Source organism: Camelina sativa, chromosome 13, assembly GCF_000633955.1.
Source record: "Camelina sativa cultivar DH55 chromosome 13, Cs, whole genome shotgun sequence".
Taxonomy (NCBI): domain Eukaryota; kingdom Viridiplantae; phylum Streptophyta; class Magnoliopsida; order Brassicales; family Brassicaceae; genus Camelina; species Camelina sativa.
Genome location: NC_025697.1, coordinates 22,333,491 through 22,354,665, shown reverse-complemented (window position 1 = coordinate 22,354,665; position 21,175 = coordinate 22,333,491). Strand labels below are relative to the sequence as shown.

General features: G+C 39.8%; 2 protein-coding genes and 1 pseudogene across 2 annotated transcripts; all 3 read left to right on the top strand.

The window, feature by feature from the left end:
• LOC104737515 lies at positions 5,777-9,208 on the top strand (annotated as a pseudogene).
• Positions 9,229-11,049, top strand: LOC104737516 (uncharacterized protein P8A3.02c-like). The gene is made up of 4 exons (XM_010457720.2): positions 9,229-9,560; positions 9,644-9,675; positions 10,000-10,158; positions 10,618-11,049. Exons 1-4 carry the CDS (start codon positions 9,341-9,343, stop codon positions 10,906-10,908), a joined length of 702 nt encoding a protein of 233 aa, XP_010456022.1. The 5' UTR covers positions 9,229-9,340; the 3' UTR covers positions 10,909-11,049.
• On the top strand, positions 12,040-14,378 carry LOC104737514 (xyloglucan 6-xylosyltransferase 2). Its single transcript, XM_010457719.2, has 3 exons — positions 12,040-12,091; positions 12,193-13,256; positions 13,729-14,378. The coding sequence occupies exons 2-3, from the start codon at positions 12,240-12,242 to the stop codon at positions 14,101-14,103; spliced, it is 1,392 nt and encodes a 463-aa protein (XP_010456021.1). The 5' UTR covers positions 12,040-12,091; positions 12,193-12,239; the 3' UTR covers positions 14,104-14,378.

Genomic DNA, 21,175 nt, shown 5'->3' with positions numbered 1-21,175 from the left:
GCGTCCAGTCTCCTAAAAAGTGTTTTGACTATATACATACAAACCATGCATGCTTCACCACGTGACTCTTTTTTGTAATTGAGTTTAAAAGGCCGTTACTTTTTGGCTTTCGAGGTTAATAAATTGCTCAAATCTAGTGGCGGTTACAATATGTGAAAGTTAATTTTTTTTAAAGGAAAAATACAAAAAATCTAGCAACTCTTTTTAATTCATTTTCAAATTGAATGTCTACCAAGCTATACTATTTTTGTCTTATTTTTTCGTAGAAATAATATTTTGTGTGATAACTTTTTTTGACAACAACAATACTAGAGAGGTTTAAAGCTAATGAAAGTGGATATGCTTCATAACAAACATGTCATGTCAGATTATCTGCTTTATCATTCTGCGCGCGTGGGATTAAGAGTAAAGAGAAAGAAGAGAATTCCTCCTTATTTTCCTAAATGTCCTCCAAATAAGTCGCGAACGCTGGCCACTCTGTAGGTGAAGACACCATCTTCACTAAATCGGAGCAGTCAGTAAGGAAAACAACCTCCTGATTATCCGCCCCAATCATACAACGCATCGCCCAAACGAGAGCTTCAACCTCTACATGAAGCGGGGATAGACTACGACGAAGATTGGCTGTCCCCATAGTATGAACCCCCAGAGGAGGAGAACAAAACCAACCTAGGCCTGCATACGGATCTGTCGCTTTCCAGGAACCATCTACAAAACATACAAAACGGGTTGGATATCTATCCCATATTAAACCACTATCACCGCCAGGGAGTACCCGGGGAACCGAAGGTACCGGCTCAACCACCTCCTTTATCTGTGCGAAGAACCAAGCTTTGGATTCATCCTCAGCAATCCGCAAAATCGCTTCCGGATGAGGATCCAGATTACTAAAAAATTTATCATTCCATGCCTTCCAAAGATACCACAAAACCCATGGATAAATATATGGAGTTGGTGTATCCAAGAAACGCCAAAATAGGAAATCCATATTCGTATAGACCGAATATGAAGGAAACACCTCTGGTCTCGTCAGGAACTAAGATAATGCCCACACCTGCCGTGCCGGTGGACATTCAAACAGAACATGATTAATAGTCTCTTCATGAACTCCGCATAGCGCACATTGGGTATCACAATCCAAACCACGCCGCCGAAGATTAGTGGAAACTGCCATACACCCGGTAATCACCTGCCACATGAAATGCCTAATTTTAGGGGGACACCTAACATTCCAGACAAAGGTCTGTAATGTTGTAATATGTGGACCAATGACTTTCCCCCCGGAACCAATCGCCTTTTGCTGTTGTAAAATATTGTACCCCGATTTTATTGTATAAAGGCCCGTTTTTGTGAAATGCCAGACCCACAAGTCTGACGAATCCGGCCGTCCTATAGGTAAGGCCGAAATGATGGCGACATCTTCCGACTCAAAAATGGCCGTAAACTGAGCCATGTTACAGGAATTGGTGTTCCTGTCAACGAAAAATTTAACTCGAAGTAGAGGGTCTAGATTCAACCCAATGCTTAATGCTGGTCTCAGGGATTGAGCAGGGATCCAAGGATTATTCCAAACCGAAATCGAATCGCCGGAACCTACCTGTTTAATGAGTCCTTTATGAACCAGAGAGCGAGCAGAAACTATACTCCTCCAACCATAAGATGGGGGGGTAAGACTTTATTGGATTCAAAGGATCTGAGTGTCTATAATATCTACCTTTAAAGACCTTAGCGAAAAGAGAATCTGAAACTGTAATCAACCGCCAGAGTTGCTTGGCCAACAACGCAGTATTACAGTCATCCAAACATCGGAATCCCAATCCTCCCTCCAGCTTGCTGAAACACAACCTGTCCTACGCCACCCAATGTAACCCCCGAGACTCTCCTGACGAGCTCCACCAAAAATTAGAAATCGCACTCGTTAACTTCCTCGTGACTGTTTTTGGCAGTCGAAAGCAAGACATTACAAAAGTAGGGACCGCTGTGGCCACCGACTTTATCATGAACTCTTTGCCACCTTTGGACAGAAGCCGAGCAGGCCACCCACCAGCCCGCGCTTGTAATCTTTCCTGAACAAAGAAAAATATTTTTGTCTTTGAGCCACCCAAACTATCTGGAATGCCTAAGTAGGAGCTCATGCCACCTAGATTCGTAATCCCCAAAATCCCCTTAAGCTCCTCTCGAAGAACATCCCTAGGATGACCTCACACTGTTCTTTTGAAGCACGACAGAAAAAAGACTGTCATCCGCAAACAACAAATGGGAGATCGTCGGACACGCAGTCGACACTCGAATCCCTGTAATAAGCTTAGCCGCCTCCGCCTTGCAGAAATTGGCGAGAAGCACCTCTGTGCACAGTATAAACAGATAAACCGACAAAGGGTCCCCGTGATGAAGACTCCACTGAGGCACAATAGAGCCATGTGGTTGACCATTAAGTAAGACTTTATATTGTACCGACGACACACATCACATAATCCAAGTTATCCGCTTCTCACAGAAACTGAACTTCCACAATAAATGTTCAATAAAAGCCCACTACACCCTATCATATGCCTTAATCATATCCGTTTTAATAGCCATGAACTTCTCTTTGCACGAAGGGTTAGTCCGTAATCCGTGGAACATCTCTTAAGCAATCCAAATATTATCACAGATTAACTGTCCTTCTACAAAGGCTGATTGCGTCTCGGAGACCAGAGATGGCAGGAAACCACGCAGCCGTTGGCACAAGACCTTGGAAATAATCTTATACCCAACATTACACAGACTAATAGGCCTCAATTCCGTCATCCTGGTTGGCTTGTCTACCTTAAGAATAAGACAAATGTTTGTCATATTCAACCGCATGTCAAAATTTCCCTCCTGCAAAAAGGAATTAACCAACAGTACCAAATCTGACTTAACCGTTGTCCACACATTTTGATAAAACAAAGCAGTCATCCCGTCCGGTCCCGGAGCCTTATTCGGATGCATCATAAACAAAACCTCCCTAACCTTATTTTCCGTGACCTCCTTAGTCAGGAAATCATTTATATCCCCGATGATCACATGACGAACCTCAGCTAAAGCCTCCTGGAACCCTGAGGGGTCCGAAGACGTAAATAAACCCTCAAAATAAGAAACCGCAATATTTTGGATAGTAACCTCCTCCGTAGACCAATTACCAGCTTCATCGTGGAGGCCAATAATCCGATTTCTGGCCCGATGGTGCTTCGTCTGAGCATGAAAATAGCTAGTATTTTTATCTCCAACTTTCATCCAACGGCTCCTATTCTTCTGATACGAATAAATCTCCTTGTCACGATACGCCTCTCTCAGACTCCACATTAACGCCGCGATCTCTTCTACCGTACTGGCATCATTTGTTTGAGCCGCTGCTAACCTAACTTTCAAATCTTCAATTGTTTCCCGCCCATAGGGCTTCTGCTCCTTCCTCCACCGAGATATCGCTGCACGACAGTTAATAATCTTATCGACCACCGTGGACGTTGTCGCGCCCGACTCCGACCCCCAACCCAAAGCAATTGCCCCGAACAAACCCTCTTTGTCCAACCACCATCTATCAAACCGAAACACACTCTTACCGCGTCGTACTTTATCATCAAGAGAAGCTAAAACCAGTGCATGATCGGATGCGATCCTCGGTAAATATTCTGTGAAAGAGTTACTAAACATGCTGTGCCACTCCTCATTAGCTAAGGCCTTATCCAGGCGGCATCTAATCGACTTCTTATCCCACCAACCTCTCCAAGAAAGGGTATCCCCAAGAGAGGGAAACTCAAGTAAACCACAATTCTGAATCATCGTATTAAAAGGCACAAAGGAAGAAGCATGACGCAGCTTCCCCCCGCATTTCTCATGATTACCTTTTAATTCATTAAAATCACCAATTAAAAACCAGGGTGAATTCCGGTTTAGAACAATTCGCGTTAAACGTTCCCATATCGCATCCCGGTTCTTAGGAACCGGATCACCATAAACAAAAGACAAATACACAAGTTGTCCTTTGACCTCTACTTCCACATCAATTAATCGATTAGATTCACATAAAACTGAAACATTATAAGTATTATTATAAAATAGGGCTAAACCGCCACTACAACCAACAGGCTCAACTGTTTTTAAACATGAATAACCAAAATGACCAACAAAAAGTTCCAAAAAAGAAAAAGATTGTCTAGTTTCAGAGAGAAACAAGAAATCAAGAAGATGTTTACTCCATAAATCCCTGAGATTCCAATAATCGCTTTTTTACCCAAACCCTGACAATTCCAGCTAAGAATCTTCATTTGGCGGTTTTTGGAAGAGGTGGTTTTGTACCACCCGGTGCCTCCTTCTCCACCCCCTGTGGCTTAGGATTGTTAGGAACCCCGGAGGAAGCTGTAATCTTTGGCGCAGGGCACTTCCTAGGAGTACGAACATACACATTTAACTTCTTTGACCCCAAACCCTTAAGTCCCATGATACCCTTACCCTTACCCCAAACCTTTCGAAGAGCGGTCCACTAAGGTTTCAAAGTCTAGGTCCGACACATCGGCATGAGAACCGGTAGCTAAGCAGCGACGTTTTCAGTCATATGTTCAGTACAATGATCAACATCATTCACGGGCGGTGCCAAGGAGGATGCGACTAAGGAGTCAGCTGCATTGTCGGCGGTGCGGGAAGAAGGGGAGGTGTCAAACTCTCAGGTGGTGAATGTTCCTTCTATTCCGGCTAAGGTGGTCCGTAAGGCTCTGTTTCAGGAGGAAGAAGCTGATACTAATGGAGTTATGGATCAAGAGATGTCTAAGGTTCTAGAGGAGCTGCCTTTCGTGGCTGGTATGGGGGTGTCGGAGCAAACTGGGGAACGTGTGGGGCCAAAAACGACGGAGGAGGTTGTGAGTCTCGGGTCGGGGGTAGGTGGAGATTGTGTTGTTATGGTGGTCGCGGGACTAGTGGAGGAGTGTTCGTTGGCTACCAAGGAGACAATTGATACTCGTCTCACGCAGCATGTTGAGGACACGGTGGCGGGGGGACAAGACGATTCGGGTGAACCTGATGAGGCCCAAGACTCGGATTTCTTTGGTGATACTGATCAGGCAGCGATAGAGACGGATCAGCAGATGATAGAAGGAGATACTTTGCCTAAGTAGCGCAAGGGAATGGAATATTTTGTGTGATAAGTTAAAGAAAATATGATTCATTTTCGTAATATATATATATATATATACATATATGTGGATGGATATATATATTCATCACATATTTTTACCAGAAAATTAATTATATTATATTATAAATGTTTATATGATACATAAAACTAATCAAGTACAATTATTAAAACAAATATAGGAAATTGAAAACAATTTGAATGAAGAAGTGGAAGTAATTTAAGTGGAATGCAATTCTATATATATTCATCACATATTCACATCTAACTTTATAGAAAAAAACATCAAAATCTAGCAAATATTTTGATTTTAATTTGGAAATTAAATATTTACCAAGTCTTTCATTAACATAAAATATTTACTAATTTATGATTTCTTTTGTCTAAAGTAAAATATGATTCAACTTTATAACCAAAAAAAAAGATTAAATATCAAATAAAATACTCCATTTGATTAAATATCAAATATGATTCAGTGTTTTATAACTCGAAAGGCCAAATTACCCACAAGATCTAAGAACTTCACCGACTAAAAACTATGGGTACATCCGTCTTTTGCGAAAACGAAGAAATAAATTGACAGAGATAAAATTCTATAATTAATCAAAACAAAAGGGGGGTAAATTTCGTTAAACCCTAAACGCCATTGTTATCTCCTTCACAAATTTCGTGAGATAAAGTTTGAAGCTTTAAACAAACTAGCAATACTGCAATAGTGTTGATGGTACCACCAGATCAATCTTCGTTTTACGCTTCGAAGCAATCAGGTTTTTTTTTTTTTTTTTGGTTTCATCCTTTTTAACCCATCTTCTTCTTCTTCTTAATCTTCCGTGGGGTCAGTGGAACAAAGGATTTTTTCTTTTTGATCGGAGAGATATATTTTTCAAATTTTTACAGGTCGAACTTGGGCTTCCGATGTTGCTAATGGCTGTGGTGGTGACGAGGTTGGGGTTTTGAGTAGTGTTAAGGGTTTTAAGACATCGTCTCTGTCTTTGGCGGGAAAACCGGAATGTTGCGATGTTGATCTTGGTTTATGTGTCTCGGGTCAATCAATTTATCCAATGACTGAGAGTGTTGCGGACGGAGAAAGAATTGGGGTTAAAGAAGCTGTGAACGAGATTGTGGGTAAGTTTGAAACGGTGAATGTTGATGTTGAAGAGAAGGAGGTTGGGAATGAGATAATTTCTTATGAAACTGAGAAAGAGGAAATTAGGGAGAGGGTGAGTGAGAACAATGTAAGGGGTGTGGAATATGGTATGCCCTGCTGTGATGAGGTGAAAAGGGTAGATGTTTTAGTGTCTGATGATGATCGAACCAAAGAGGAGAAGTGTCTGTTTGATGAAATAGTCGATGATGACGACAATATTGATCAGGTTGTAGAAGAAGAAGAGGCTATGAAGTTAAGAAACTTCATTGTGGACTTATTAACCGCAGAATCTTTGCATGTTGATGTGGTTGATAAGACCACATTGGATATTCAGGAGACTGTTTCTACACCTGAGTGTAGCGCTGAAGACTTGAAAATCGAACATGCTTCTTCAAGAGAAGGTGTTGTGGGGGTTGATGGGTCTGAAAGTAATGAAGAAACTCCAGAGATGATATTTGGGAGTTCAAAATCTGGAGAACAGTTCTTGAAAGAGTTGGAAAAGGTTTTCACCGATTCTGATGAGGAAGTGGATACGAATGATGACGGTGAGGAGAAAACGTTTGATTCTGCAGCTTTGGCTGCGTTTCTACAGGCGGCCACCAGTGCAAGTGGTAATTTTACCATGTCACAGGATGTAATGAAGCTTTTCTCTATGGAACCTCCAGCTGGTCTGGGTTCTTCTTTAAGACTTCCTAACCGTTCCAGCATCTTTCCCAGTCTAAAAGTTGCAGTGAGTGAAGAGAGTGAGATTAACTTGAGCGAGGAAGAGAGAGATAAGTTGGAAAAATTGCAGAGTATGCGTGTAAAATATTTGCGTCTAGTGTATAGGTTGGGGCAGTCTGTAGAAGAATCAATAGCAGCAAAGGTTCTTCACAATCTTGCATTTCTTACGTTGAGGCATTCTGGTCATTCATTCAGTATTGATGCTGCAAAGAAGATGGCTATGGAGTCTGAGGCTGAGGGAAAAGACGATTTAAATTTCTCTCTGAACATACTGGTCCTTGGAAAATCTGGAGTAGGAAAAAGTGCTACGATAAATTCTATCTTGGGCGATCAGAAGGCATCTATTCATGCATTTGAACCATCCACCACTTCGGTTCAAGAAATTTCTAGAACGGTGGGTGGTGTCAAAATCACAATCATCGATACTCCGGGGTTAAAGTCTTCTGTCATGGATCAAAGTGCCAACTCCAAAATGTTGTCTTCTGTGAAGAAGATGATGAAAAAGTTTCCCCCTGATGTGGTTCTTTATGTTGATCGTCTGGATTCTCAGAATAGAGGGTTGGACGATATACCCTTGCTAAAGACGATTACTGCTTCTCTTGGTACATCCATATTGAAAAACGCCATAGTCACTTTGACACATGCTGGTTCTGCCCCTCCTGATGGCCAATCTGGTACTCCTTTGAGCTATGATGTGTTTGTACAACAGTGCTCACATATTGTTCAACAGTCTATTGGACAAGCCGTTGGTGACTTACGTGTGATAAACCCACGATTAATGAATGAAGTTTCTCTTGTAGAGAACCGGGAGGGAGTGAAGGTCCTCCCGAACGGCCAAACTTGGAGACCTCAACTGTTGCTTTTGTGCTACTCTAAGAAAGTTATTTCAGACGCAAATTCTCTATTGAAGAAGCTTCAAGAAGAACCATTGGACCATCGTAAGATATTTGGTTTCCAAGTTCGACCATTGCGTCTCCCTAACTTGTTGTCTTGGCTGTTGCAGTCTCGTGCACATCCTAAGCTCCCTGCAAATGAAGGTGTTGATTCTGATATTGAAATTGATGATGTATCTGATTCTGAGCAGGAAGATGGGGAAGATGACGAGTATGACGAGTTGCCACCTTTTAAGCCTCTTCGAAAAACCCAACTTGCAAAACTCTCAAAGGAACAGAGAAAGGCATATTTCGAGGAGTATGATTACCGGATAAAGCTCCTGCAGAAGAAACAATGGAGGGAGGATTTGACGAGGATGAGAGAAATAAAGAAAAACGGGAAGAAGAAGAAGAAGGTAGCTGAAAGTGAGTATTATCATTATGAAGAAGAAGAAGAGGCTCCACCTGCATGGGCTCCTCCTGTTGTATTACCTGATATCGTCTTGCCACCGTCATTTGACAGTGATCAGTCAGCTTATCGTTACCGTTCTCTGGAATCTTCTTCCCAGCTTATTACCAAGTCAGTGTTCGACTCCCAAGGCTGGGACAATGACTGTGGACTTGACTGTGTTATCGCAGAAAGGAGCCTTGCCGTAGCTAAACAGTTCCCGGCCGCAGTTACTGCCCAAGTGACAAAGGACAAGAAAGAGTTCAACATCCTTCTAGACTCGTCTATCTGTGCTAAGCACGGGGACAATGGATCTACGATGGCAGGGCTTCTTATCCAAGGAAGCGAGCAACTAATGTATTTGTTGAAAGGAGAAACCAAGTTCAAAGACTCAAAGAGGGGGAAGATGACTATTGGAGGGTTAGTTGCATTGGTTGATGGGAACATTCCTTTTGGTTTTAAAATGGAGAAACAGATGGCTGACGGGAAAAGGCTTGTCCTCGTGGGAAATGGAGGGACGATGCGGTCACAAGGAGGAGAAACAGCTTTTGAAGCAAACATCGAGGCTAGACTTAGAGAAGCTGATTTTCCAATAGGACAAAACCAATCCCATGCGGGAATGTCTCTAACTATGTCGAAAGATGATCTAACCGCCACAGCCAATGTACGATCTCAAATATCTGTAGGAAGACAAAGTTAACAGGTGTTGCAAGTCTTGACACCAAGAGGACTGGGCGTTTCAGTGTTCGAGCCAGCAGCTCAGATCAGTTGCAGCTTGCCTTGATGGCCGTTCTTCGGCTCGCCATGTCCATCTACAAGAGGATTATTCAAACTAAAGAGACTGACATTGATCTTTAGGATTTAGTTCTATTTAGTGTCACTAATTCATATATTTATTAAGAGAATCTTCCTAATTTTCTAATTATGGTTTTGCCAATTTCGATTGAAATTCATTATTATATCAAAGAGTTGGACTTTTATTGGATTTCATATTATAAATAATGAGAAGGAGCCCAAAGAATAACTCAATAATGGACGACAATGAAGTAGAGAATTTGAGAGCAGCTTTTGGAGATTCGTCCGATGACGACGATGTCGTAGATCAAGCAATCGGAGATACGACGGTGTGGGAGCGAGTGGAGGAGATCAATGGTTTATGGCTCTGTAGAAACTTTCTCTCTTCCGCTCACCAGTCTGTTTTGCTCTCCGCCATTCTCAGCGGTAGGGTATCTTTGGGCTCTTCTTTGGTTTCCATATTCTAATTCTTGTTTCGCTAAATTTTGTTTGTTTTAATTTTTTTTCAGAAGGTTGGTTCGTTGAAGATTCAATTAACCAGGTACAAAACCTCAGCCACCTGTTTCGTTGATTTGCCATGATTAGTTTAGTTTCTCACTAGTTAAGCTGGATTTTTAAACTCTTAGAACCTTATTTCTATGGAAATTGATCGATTTCAGTGATAATATATTGATTATAGTGAGTGGATAGTTTTTTTTTTTTAAGTGATTGGAACACTTAGAGCCAAATTGAATGGTTTCTGTTTATTTCTGATTCTTGGGTTTTACGTGTGATGCTTCTTGGATTGAAGTATGAGATGATGATACATAAACAGAGAAACTTAAGCTTCTTCTTTNTTTTTTTTTTTTTTTTTTTTTTGGGACAGGCGATGAGATTTGGTGATCTCCCTTCATGGGCAATCGAACTATCTGATCTCATCCGTGAGACTGTGGAATCTGTTGATCTTCGAGTGTTGCCTTCTGATTTGCTGTGGAGAGAACCTCTTTTCGACCAGCTTATTGTTAATTTATACCAACCAGGTGAGGTACGTCACATTTCACTTCTTTTCTAGAGGAACCAATAGATAACGAGCAGCTTGTTACGGTTTCGAAAAGGACTAGAAGTAGATGTTTTAAGAGTTGCAAAATAGATAGATGATTTATTCAGACATGTTTCATACAGTTTAGAAGAAGCCAATAGAGTAACAACTTGTTATGGTTTCTTGGAGCATTACAATCAAATGGTTTAAGAGAGTTGCACAACTATTGAAAGCTAATAATCGGTCAAACTGTCAAAGACAGCATTAAGATGCCAAATGCAAAAAAAAACTGAATGATCTTATAATGGGATATTGCAAAAGCTAGAAGAAAAGGTTTCCTGGACCGTTTCAGTTAGATTGTTTAAGAGAGTTGCATAATGGGTGAAAACAATATCAGTCATGGAATATTCAGACATTAGATCAAACATAATATGACAATGCAATTATGCAATGTTCTTTTAACAGGGGATTTGTGCACATGTTGATCTGCTGCGTTTTGAAGATGGAATTGCCATTCTCTCTCTGGAATCACCTTGCGTGATGCGGTTCAGTCCCGCAGAAAAGGAAGAAGAAGAAGATGAATACGTAGATGTTTTGTTGAACCCGGGATCTCTTATTCTCATGTCTGGAGAAGCTCGGTATCAATGGAAACACGAGATCAATCGAAAGCAGAATGGGTTTCAGGTATGGCAAGGAGAAGAAATTGATCAGAAACGAAGAATCTCCATTACCTTGAGAAAGCTATGTCAAGCTTAAGGGTGTGTGAAGCTACTTTAAATTCATTCATTATCTAGAGGACATTGATTTGTAACTTTGATTAGTTCATAAGAACTATAATGTTTATACTAGTTGTTAATCCTCATATCTTACATTGATTAAGTATTTTATTGTTATCAACTCTTTTGTTGAAAATTGTTTCAAATATCGTATCATAGAAAACGATATCTGTATATAGTTTGATAATTTGAAGTAGAAATTTTCGATTAGGGCACTTTAATTTATAATATAAGAGAATGTAAGAGAATTATTAATAAGAATAGTAAAATAATAAAACATAATATGATTTTTATTCACAATTTTAATACAAACTTTTTCTTCTGTATATGTTGATATAATTTTTTTCCCTTTTTTTTTTTGTATATATAGTGTGAATTCGCTTATATTTTATTGGACAAGTGTAATAAGATATTCAACAACAGTCATATATACAAATTTTTCTTTTTCTTTTTCCTGTCGTTTTTTTTAGTTATGTATATATAAATGGAAAAATACTTTGGCAAAAATAAATGAGTTAAAAAGAATGAGAGCGAAATTTTGAAAAATATATAATAAAAGAAACTGGTAAATTAAATCTTTATAATCTCTAAAACAACTTCATTCATTTTTTAATTCAAATATTCACACAAATTATAAATCTTAAATTTTTGTCAAATATCAAAAACTAAATATAAAAAAAATTAAAATCTTAAATATTGTTACATATCAAAAACTAATTGAAAAAGATATCAAAGAATAATAAATTCAAACAGAAAAAAAAAACTACTAACCTCTAATTAGTAATTTAACTAACTGAACAAGTTGAAAATATTTTGCTATTTATGCTCCTCCTTCTTTTCAACTAGTTTTTTATATATATACTCCATAAAACAACACTATTACGAGTTTTTCCACTAAAACTACCAAAAAAAAAAAATGACGAGTTGACTTTTCAACGGTGTTAGATTTATAACTTTTTTTTAAAAATTATACTTAATAGACCTATAACTGCATCAACGGTCAAGATCATTGATCACAAATCACACGCTGTAAGATCTGACCACGTGTGACAAACACTACTAACACAGCACTACTATCACCGACAATTAAGTGAAATCGGACAATATTGACTGTCATGTCCAAAAAACACAAAATCTCTTTCTCTTTCTCTCTCTTGTACTCCGTAAGTAACTTTTGATTTAAATTTTTTAACAGTGTTGTTAATCACAAATTCGAATCTCTTACATTAATGGAAACTCAGATCTTCTCTTAATAAACACACAGAAGCACAGATCTTTCACAGAAGAAACTCTAAGAAGAAAGAAAGAAAGATGATTGAGAGGTGTTTAGGAGCTTACCGGTGCCGGAGAATCCAAAGAGCTTTCCGCCAATTAAAGGTAACGATCCTCTGCCTCGTTCTTACCGTAGTCGTCCTCCGCAGCACGATCGGCGCCGGTAAATTCGGTACTCCGGAGCAAGATCTCGACGAGATCCGTCAACATTTCTACACACGCAAACGAGGTGAGCCTCACCGTGTCCTCGAAGAAATCCAGACCGGAGGAGATTCTTCCGCCGGCGACGGTGGTGGTGGTGGTAACTCCGGCGGGAGTAATAACTACGAGACCTTTGACATCAACAAGATATTCGTTGACGAAGGTGTGGAAGAGAAACCCGACCCGAACAAACCTTACACTCTCGGACCCAAGATTTCAGATTGGGATGAGCAGAGATCTGATTGGTTAGCTAAGAACCCTAGCTTCCCTAATTTCATCGGACCTAACAAGCCACGTGTTCTTTTGGTTACTGGTTCGGCGCCAAAACCGTGTGAGAACCCTGTCGGTGACCACTATCTTTTGAAATCCATCAAGAACAAGATCGATTATTGTAGGTTACACGGGATTGAGATCTTTTACAACATGGCTCTTCTCGATGCGGAGATGGCTGGTTTCTGGGCCAAGCTTCCGTTGATTAGGAAGCTTTTGTTGTCACACCCTGAGATTGAGTTCCTTTGGTGGATGGATAGTGATGCTATGTTTACTGATATGGCCTTTGAGCTTCCATGGGAGAGGTATAAAGATTACAATCTTGTGATGCACGGGTGGAATGAGATGGTTTATGATCAGAAGAACTGGATTGGGTTGAACACTGGGAGTTTCTTGCTTAGGAACAATCAATGGGCGCTTGATTTGCTTGATACTTGGGCTCCTATGGGTCCTAAAGGGAAGATCCGTGAGGAAGCTGGTAAGGTTTTGACCCGTGAGCTCAAGGATAGGCCTGTCTTCGAAGCTGATGATCAGTCTGCTATGGTTTATTTGTTGGCTACTCAGCGAGATGCTTGGGGAAATAAGGTAAGAACTGAAACTTGTGAACTTGATTCCATTTCAGTATTTTGTTTGATGTGGAAAAAAAAATTTCTAAATTGGGAAATTTTAGTCTACACGTCTCTTGATCACTTAAAGATCTTTTTGTTTTTGCTAACAAATCACAATGTGCGTTACTTCTTGTCAGTTTATAACATCTCTATCACATAAAAGATCATTTTTTTTGCTCATAAATCACAATGTGAGTCGCATCTTGTCGGTTTTTAACATCTCTTCATCACGTAAAGATCATTCCTTTGCTTACAAATAACAATGTGAGTTGCATCTTGTGGTTTATCATGTCTCTTAATCATATAAAATCACAATGTGAGTTGCATCTTGTGGTTTCAAACATTCTGTGTGAAGTCTATTATTGAAGTAAAGTAGTAGACTCGAATCTTTGCTTGGTTTGGGGGTTTTGTTGAACTACTCATTTGAGCTGCTGTATATATTGTTGTAGGTGTACCTAGAAAGCGGATACTATCTTCACGGTTACTGGGGGATTCTCGTGGACCGATATGAAGAAATGATAGAGAACTACCACCCGGGTCTAGGCGATCACAGATGGCCATTGGTGACTCACTTTGTCGGTTGCAAACCGTGTGGGAAGTTTGGTGATTATCCGGTGGAACGGTGTCTAAAACAAATGGACAGAGCCTTTAACTTTGGGGATAACCAGATTCTGCAAATCTATGGTTTCACTCACAAATCTTTGGCTAGTCGCAAAGTCAAGAGAGTGCGAAACGAAACTAGCAATCCATTGGAGATGAAAGACGAGCTTGGGTTGCTTCACCCGGCGTTTAAGGCGGTTAAGGTACAAACCAATCAAGTTTGAATCGGAACTGCGTCTAGGATTTGTGTTCTGTTTCTTGCAATATTTATGTCTGGTCTTGTGTCTTTGCTTGTTGTTGTACTAAGATGGATGATAAAAAGTATTGTGCAGAGACATCAGTTTATTCTTTGGTTTTTACTTTTGGTCTCTACGTCTAGAGAGTTTTCTATATCGAAATCAAAATGTTGCCTTTCTTCTTTGTAATCCCATTAGAACTTGAGATTTTGTAGCTTCATGGATCAATAATCTATGTTAATTCAAGAATACTTCTTTTTTTCTTTAACCTGATCTCAATCTTTTTTGGTCCGATTTCAAATTTAAGTCAATCTATAAACAAACAACTATTGATTTTTAGTATACAAAATGTAAAAATTTAATATTGAGTTGGAATAGTTTTAAGATCATGATCGCAAGTTTGTGTAGTTCTTTTAAGAGTTTGAATTCAGAACATAAAATGTGGCATGTGGTCAGATTCATTTGCAGTATGGGGGGATTTTAAAAAGATTTGTTGTGTCTGAATATCTTTAATTGCTCTTAACTAGAGTATATATATATCACATAGAATTAGCAATTTTGGATTACGAACAAACATTCGGGCTATTTGTAGGCCTTATATAAGCCCATTAACATGTGGAAACGATAATCTCGGCCTGATTATTGGAATCCATAATATATACAAGAAGGGATCCCATACAAGAATCCAAATCAAACAAAAAAAAATCATAGATAATGGTGGAAATAAATATTTATTTAAGGAAAATATTGTGTGGCCAAGCAATTTTCGGGTAGGAAGAATCAACAAAGATACAAAAAAGATTTATTTTCTTCTTTATAAAAACGCAATCTCAAATGTTATCTCGTCTTTTGGTTGTTGTTTTGTAGGTGTGTGTGTGTTTGGTTTTTTGGTTTTTAGTAAAGAGAAGATATAACAAAACCCTCATTCTGGTGACTTTTAAAACCCTAGATTTGGTGAGCCTATCAAAACATATTCCATTGAGGAAGATATTAACATTTGGAGAATTTTAAATAATAAAAGCAAACTATCAAATAGTAAATACTTTCCCAAGAAAAGTGATAAAATATCAACATTCTTCTTCTATTTTAAATATAAAAAAATATCGGAATTCTTCATATAAACTCTATAAATAAATAAAAAATACACATTTTTTTCAATTTTTAACCACAACTTAATAATTTCCTCGTAAAAAACTTATAAACTCTTTGACCAAAAAAAAAAAACTTGTAAACTCTTCGTTTACAAAGAGTTTTCCAAGTTGCAATTGATTTCTGTCCGAATGGAAAAGGAATCCCTTGTTTGGGCTTAGGACTCTCTTATTCACAAAGAGATTTCATTTCTTTGAGAATATAGAGCTTTGTTTGGAAAAACACTTTCCCACTTGCTATTTTCATCCGAATTATCTCCTTTTGGTGACTTATTTTCGCGAATCCATTACAAACGATAGGTTTGCTTGAGGTTTTCTTGGTGTGAACAGTAATTCTGGGTTCTAAAGTTTCAGGGTTTCCTTTTGGTTTTTGAGACGTGTGTGTGCAGATCTATCTTGTCCAGGGGTTTTCAAGGGCTTTTATTAGAGATTTATAGTTGGGGAAGATGTCAGCAGCGATGGATCAAGCGTTGATGGCGATGTCCTTAGAAGAGGAGGATATACCGTTTACTCTCCCAGATCTGCCAGAGTTCAGCTCTTGTGAAAGGAATTATCTTAGTCTCATCGGAAGAATTTTAAATCCGAAGTGCCAATCAGTATCTGGAGTAGTATTCGATATGCCAAGAAAATGGCAGAAGGGTGATAGAATTAGAGGAATAGCGCTGTCAAAGGAAAGATTTCAGTTTATCTTCCAGAATGAACATGATCTAGAAGATGTTTTGAATAAGGGATTTCAGACATATAACGACTGGGGTCTGATAATGGAGAGATGGACCGAACATCCTGCAGCAGATTCACTTCAGTTTACTACTCTTTGGGTGCAGATCCGGAATATCCCCATTAACCATTATACGGCTCCTGCGATTACGGCAATTGGAGAGTTAGCTGGTCAAGTACTTCACGTAGCATTTGATCCGTCGCGAGCTCAAGGCAAAGAGTATGTTAGAGTTCAAATTCGTTTTGATGTCTCCAAGCCTCTAAGGAAATCAAAGGTGATAGGTCTTCCCAACAATAAATCATAAATCTTCTTTAACTACGAGAAAGTTCAAAAGAGATGCTTTAAGTGCCAACGCTTATCTCATGAAGTTGATTTCTGTCCTATTCTGATAAAGAACCGAGAAGACATTGTGCTGGCTAGAAGAATGGGACTGGCCACTCCAAAGGCAAATCCCCTTACCATTCTTAAAGAAGCAGACCCTCTGTTCAGTGTCTTAAGAGAAGATCAAGTGGGTATAAACCCCCTTTCTGGACGTCCCAAGATTGCCCCAGAAGTGCTGGAAGGCATGAGGCAATATCTCCTGTCTGCTAATGGAGAAGAAAGATCAGTTAAGGAAGATAGAGTCAGGAAAACGGTTGGTGAAGCAGAAAAATCCCCTTTTACCCAGAAATCTACTCTCAGTCTAGAACCAATTCCAATTATCTCCCATAATGTGGATATTGGTAAAGGTAGAACCTTTGGATATGATTCTGCTGAATCTTCATCAAAAACAATGCTGATACATGAAGATGAGTCACCTACAGAGGTGTCGGCTCAGAGGATTGTTGGTTTTTCAGGAAGGAATGCTTACTCTGTTTCAGATTCTATTGATTATTATAATCAGGATGCTACTGGTGTTTCTGTTCCCTTCTTGGCTAGTTCTTCGGTGAATAGGATAGGTTTCTCTGAAACTAGTCCTTCCGGCTCTAGCCAAAAGAAACAGAAACCAAGAAAGAGGCAGCAAAAAAGAGCAAGATTACTAAAAGGCAAAGATCTGTCAAAATCGATTGGGGAGGGCGTGAAGTCCATTGGTCTGACTATTGGAAAAGTGGAAAAGAGGAAAGCAAGGGAGGATTTGGATGGTGAACCCAGTGCTGTTAAGGCAAAATCACTAATGGTAGTCCCAAAGGAGGGACTGTCCACCATTTGATGAGCATTCTAAGCTGGAATTGCCAGGGATTGGGGCGGCCTCAAGATCTGACAATTCCTCGTCTCATGGAATTGCGTAAAAAACACTTCCCTGAGGTAATGTTCTTGATGGAAACGATGAACTGTAAGGATGTTATTGTAGATATTCAAGTCTGGCTTGGTTATGAGAATGTATATACTGTGGACCCTGTTGGAACCTGTGGTGGGTTAGCTTTGTTTTGGAAAAAGAGTGTAGATATATCGGTGTACTATGAGGATAAGAATCTACTAGACTTAGCTGTACAGTTTGGAGAGTATAGCTTTTTCCTTACCTGCGTTTATGGGAATCCCAATTTCTGCTATAGACACCAAGTTTGGGAAAGACTGACAAGATTTGGGTTATCTAGAAAAGGAAACTGGTGTATGATTGGGGATTTCAACGAGATTTTAAACAATGAAGAAAAACTCGGTGGTCCAAGAAGAAGTGATAACTCTTTTCTACCATTCTCTACCATGCTTAAAGACTGTGGAATGTTGGAGCTTCCTAGTTCTGGCAATGGATTCACTTGGGGAGGGCGTAGGGGAACCCACTGGATACAAAGTAAGTTGGATAGATGCTTTGCTAATAAGGACTGGGTGTCGTGTTTCCCTGCGGCTAATCAAGCTTTTCTCCCCAAAAGAGGATCTGACCACAGACCAGTATTGGTAAGTCTTGTCTCTTCGCAAGATTTATACAGAGGATCTTTTAGATTTGACAAGAGATTGCTACACAAGCCAGGAGTTAAAGAAGCGATAAGCATGGTATGGAGGCAATCTGCTATTTCGGCTCCAGCTCCAGTTTCGCAGAGAATTAGAGACTGTAGAAGAGTGCTTAGTAAGTGGAAGAAGGAGAATGAGATGAACTCAAAAGTTAAAATCATTGCCATCCAAAACGAATTGGAATTGGTTCAGTCTTCTTCAGATCCTTCTGCATCCAGATTAAGATCTTTGAAAAACAAGTTGGTTGAAGCGAATAAGGAAGAGGAATCTCACTGGCAACAAAAGAGTAGAGACAAATGGATGCTTGAAGGAGACAGAAACACCAAATTCTTCCATGCTTCAGTTAAAAACTTGAGATCTAAGAATGGTTTGGATAAGCTCCAAGATCCAAATGGCATAGTGCACAGATCAGAAGCCTCCAAAGGTGAAGTGGCGGCCAGTTATTTTCAGAACCTCTTCTCCACTTCTTCTCCGGTCGATATTCAAGCAATGCTAGAAGGTGTTACTCCCAGAGTTACTGATGTGATGAATCAATCGTTACTAGCTAAAGTATCCAAAGAGGAAGTTAAAAATGCAGTTTTCTCTATCAATCCATCTAAAGCTCCTGGGGCTGATGGGATGACTGGTATGTTTTTTCAACAATACTGGGATATTGTCGGTCATCAAGTCACTTCTGAGGTGTTGGCTTTCTTTGATTCGGGTATCTTTCCAAAAGAATGGAACTTCACTCAGTTGTGCCTCATACCAAAAAAGGTAAACTCTTCTCTAATGAGTGATCTAAGACCAATTAGCCTCTGTTCTGTACTGTATAAAGTGGTGGCCAAGATTATCATGTCAAGACTCCAACCCCTTCTTTCTGAGATAGTGTCGCCTAATCAGTCTGCTTTTATCCCGGAAAGGCTCATCTCAGATAATATTCTTATTGCTCATGAAGCCATTCATGGATTGAGGACAGACAAAGTTATCGCGAAGGAGTTTATGGCTGTCAAAACCGATATGTCCAAAGCATATGATAGAATGGAGTGGAGTTACTTAGAAGCTTTGCTGTTGGGTCTCGGGTTTCATCAACGGTGGGTGCAATTGGTTATGTTCTGTGTGACTTCAGTCACTTATACTGTTTTGATAAATGGACAGCCTTTTGGTATTATCAATCCTCAGAGAGGACTTAGACAGGGGGATCCCTTATCCCCTGCCCTGTTTGTGTTGTGTGCAGAAGGACTTACTCATCTTCTCAACAAAGCGGAATCAGAGGGTAAGATTAATGGTATCCAATTTTCGACAGAAGGTCCGGCTATCCATCACTTGCTATTCGCAGACGACAGTCTGTTTATGATCAAAGCTTCAGAGGATCAAGGTTGTGCCCTTCAAAAGATCCTTTCTGATTATGGGGAGGTAACAGGACAATTGATTAATCTGGAAAAGTCATCAATCACTTTTGGAGCCCAGGTAGAGCAGTCTTTAAAGACAATGATTGCAACTAGGTTGGGTATTTTTAAAGAAGGAGGAGCAGGTACCTATCTTGGCCTACCTGAGTGCTTTAGTGGATCCAAAGTGGAGATGTTAAGCTACATTCATGATAGAATGAAAGGTAGAATGTCCGGTTGGTTTGCAAGGACCTTGTCCCAAGGAGGAAAAGAGATTCTGCTCAAGTCGGTGGCTATGGCAATGCCAGTGTTCGCTATGACCTGCTTCAAGCTCCCAAAGAAAACTTGTGAGAATTTATCTTCAGCTATGTCAGCATTCTGGTGGGATTCAACAGAAAATAAAAAGAAAATGCATTGGATTTCATGGGAAAAGCTTTGCTTACCAAAACATGCGGGCGGACTGGGGTTCAAAGATATCCAAATATTCAATCAGGCTCTTTTGTCTAAACAAGCTTGGAGAGTGCTGCAAGACAAGGATTGCTTATTTGCACGTTTTTTCAAAAGCAGGTATTTTCCTGATAGCGATTTCCTTAGTGCAACTCTTGGCTATAGACCCTCCTATGCATGGAGAAGTATCCTTCATGGAAGGGATCTTCTAAAAAGAGGGCTCAGACAGATGATAGGAGATGGAGCCTCAACCTTTGTATGGTCATCTAGGTGGGTGCTAGATGGGATCATGAGAGCCCCTCTTATGAAAAACATTCTGTTTGATCTGGATCTTATGGTGAAGGATTTACTGGATACCACTACTCAATCTTGGGACTTGGCTAAGTTGCAATATCACTTTTACCCTAGGGATGTGGAGCTAATTCTCAAGATCAAACCTGTTATGTCTTCAGAGGATTATCTGATTTGGGAACACACTAAGAGTGGTGCGTATTCTGTCAAGTCTGGTTACTGGGCAGCTTATCAGAGAGAAAAGATTGATCTACTAACAGAAGCTTTGATGCAACCCTCAGTTTTACCCATCAAGAATCAGATTTGGAAGATCAGCACTGCTACCAAAATCCGTAATTTCTTGTGGAAAGTAGTGAGTGGAGCTATTCCTGTTGCTGATAAAATGTTATCGAGAGGGATGAAGGTTGACTCTAGATGTCAAAGCTGCGGTTTGGAAGGGGAATCAGTCAATCATGTACTATTTTCTTGCACAGTTGCTAGACAGGTTTGGGCTATGTTTAATTTTCCTGTCCCATGCAATGGGTTTGATTCTGAATCAGTTTTCCAAAACATCTATTATCTACTGTTGGTGAGCAAAAATTCGAAATATCCTGTGGAAGTTAGAACAGCCTTCCCATGGGTTGTATGGCAGCTCTGGAAAAACAGGAACTTATTCTCGTTTGAAGGCAGAAGTTTTTGTGCTTCTAGAACAGTAGCCAAGATTAGAGATAATGCTTCACAGTGGTTTCATGCGCAGTCCTTAACCGCTGCAGATGCGATATTTGAGAGGTCGAAAGCGGATTTGGGGAAAAAAGGTTGGTATCCTCCGGTCCAAGGATGGAAAAAATGCAACCTAGGATCTTCATGGGATAAAGAAACGAGTACAGGAGGAGCTGCTTGGGTTTTAAGAAACGAGAAAGGGGAAACTCTTATGCATAGTCGAAGATCCTTTGCTTCAGTTTTTAGCAAGATGGATGCTAGTCTTCTATGTTGGTTATGGGCAATTGAAAGTATGAAAAGCCTAAACTTTGATAAGATTGTTTTTGCTTCTGAGGATTCGGCTCTTATGGGAGCTGTTCAAAGACCTCCAGCTTGGCCTTCTTTCAAGTTTCAGTCACGCTCTATAAGTAATGCCCTGGAAAGTTTTTTGCAGTGGAAATTGTGGTTAGAAGAAAGAAGCTCTAACC

What these genes read in the sequence shown, in the direction of transcription:
- LOC104737514 (XM_010457719.2), top strand. Translation starts at nt 12,240, where the DNA reads ATGATTGAGAGGTGTTTAGGAGCTTACCGGTGCCGGAGAATCCAAAGA. An exon ending in GAGATGCTTGGGGAAATAAG is followed by an intron (nt 13,257 to 13,728) that starts GTAAGAACTGAA and finishes ATATTGTTGTAG; the next exon opens with GTGTACCTAGAAAGCGGATA.
- LOC104737516 (XM_010457720.2), top strand. Translation starts at nt 9,341, where the DNA reads ATGAGAAGGAGCCCAAAGAATAACTCAATAATGGACGACAATGAAGTA. An exon ending in GCTCTCCGCCATTCTCAGCG is followed by an intron (nt 9,561 to 9,643) that starts GTAGGGTATCTT and finishes ATTTTTTTTCAG; the next exon opens with AAGGTTGGTTCGTTGAAGAT. An exon ending in TTGAAGATTCAATTAACCAG is followed by an intron (nt 9,676 to 9,999) that starts GTACAAAACCTC and finishes TTTTTGGGACAG; the next exon opens with GCGATGAGATTTGGTGATCT.